Source organism: Echinococcus granulosus (assembly GCF_000524195.1).
Source record: "Echinococcus granulosus chromosome Unknown EG_S00015, whole genome shotgun sequence".
Lineage (NCBI taxonomy): Eukaryota > Metazoa > Platyhelminthes > Cestoda > Cyclophyllidea > Taeniidae > Echinococcus > Echinococcus granulosus.
The window spans coordinates 8,355-9,415 of NW_020170395.1; the positions used below are offsets into that span (position 1 = coordinate 8,355).

At 41.4% G+C, this 1,061-nt stretch overlaps 1 protein-coding gene across 1 annotated transcript in view; it reads right to left on the minus strand. All coding sequences in view use genetic code 11, as the record gives it.

Moving 5' to 3' along the window:
* EGR_03020 (hypothetical protein) overlaps window positions 1-1,061 on the minus strand; it is a gene marked incomplete at both ends in the record, with an annotated part of 10,773 nt that overhangs the window by 4,577 nt on the left and 5,135 nt on the right. Inside the window, one exon of the mRNA XM_024492269.1 lies at window positions 843-1,053. Within this exon, the coding sequence (XP_024353195.1) occupies window positions 843-1,053 (211 nt within the window). The remainder of the gene's footprint in view (window positions 1-842; window positions 1,054-1,061) is intronic.

Below are 1,061 nucleotides of genomic sequence, written 5' to 3' on the forward strand. Positions count from 1 at the left end.
ACTTAGCAGTTTACTTATAATCGCACCAGGAATTGTCGCAATCAAGGCAGGAATATCACTGCCTTGGTCTTTGGAGTCTACGTGCTATCCGGTAATGTTCACTTTCATAGCTCATCTGCTAAGGAACTACTAATAAAGCACCAGATTAGACAAGACTGCAAAGAACCTAAACACTGAAATTGAATACCTACAAATGGGTAACACAAGCAGAACAAAGTAAGACAGTCAAGAGTAATCTAGGAGCTTCAAGGGGATCATGAATATGCCGAGTGATTCAAACGTACTAGAGGTAGGCGAGAAAAGAGAAGTCGTTTATTCCTAATCTTACGGTCCTTCTAGTTAACTTATAATAATCATTCCCGAAACTGAATAACTTGAAGCACCACCAAGAGCTACAGAGTAGTTGTAAACATCCAAAGTGAGGATGACAACGATTAGCATACAAATGGAAACAACGAGTATCACCTAGATGGCGGTATGACTAAGGTGTTGCACAAGTTGTAACCCAGTTTAGTAAACACCACTTCTAATCCACTAATATTTGGTGTTAGCTCATTGATTTGATACATTTCCACACTGTCACTGTTTTCGAAGAAAGTTTAAAATTGAGCAGAAATATGAACAATGATGTGCTGGATCATTTTGGAAAAAGCCTCTATAATAATAAGTTAGCTCAAAAATTCGCAAGAATTGCAGATAGGGAAGAAATGGATGAGTGCACAATAAACAGCACTAAAAGTTGCAGAGGTAAAAATAAAGGGTAATGTATAGCAGTGCAAGTAAATCGCGAAGTCAATGTAAAAGTGATAGCATTTGGATCATGAAGTAGTGGCGGTATTGACATTGGCGGCAGAGGCTGTAGCAGTGGAAATAATGGAGGTAGAAGTAACAACGGTGGCATATGGCTTGGAATTAGAGGTGGTCATGTTCTCAGAGGACTTAAAATCCCGCCACACTCGACAGCCGGTGAGACGCCAGCTGAGGAGAAGAAAGAAAGCACTGAGGATGGCCGTGAATGCGGGCCAAAGGAGAGCGTGCCAGGTGGTGGAGAAGCTGCGCAG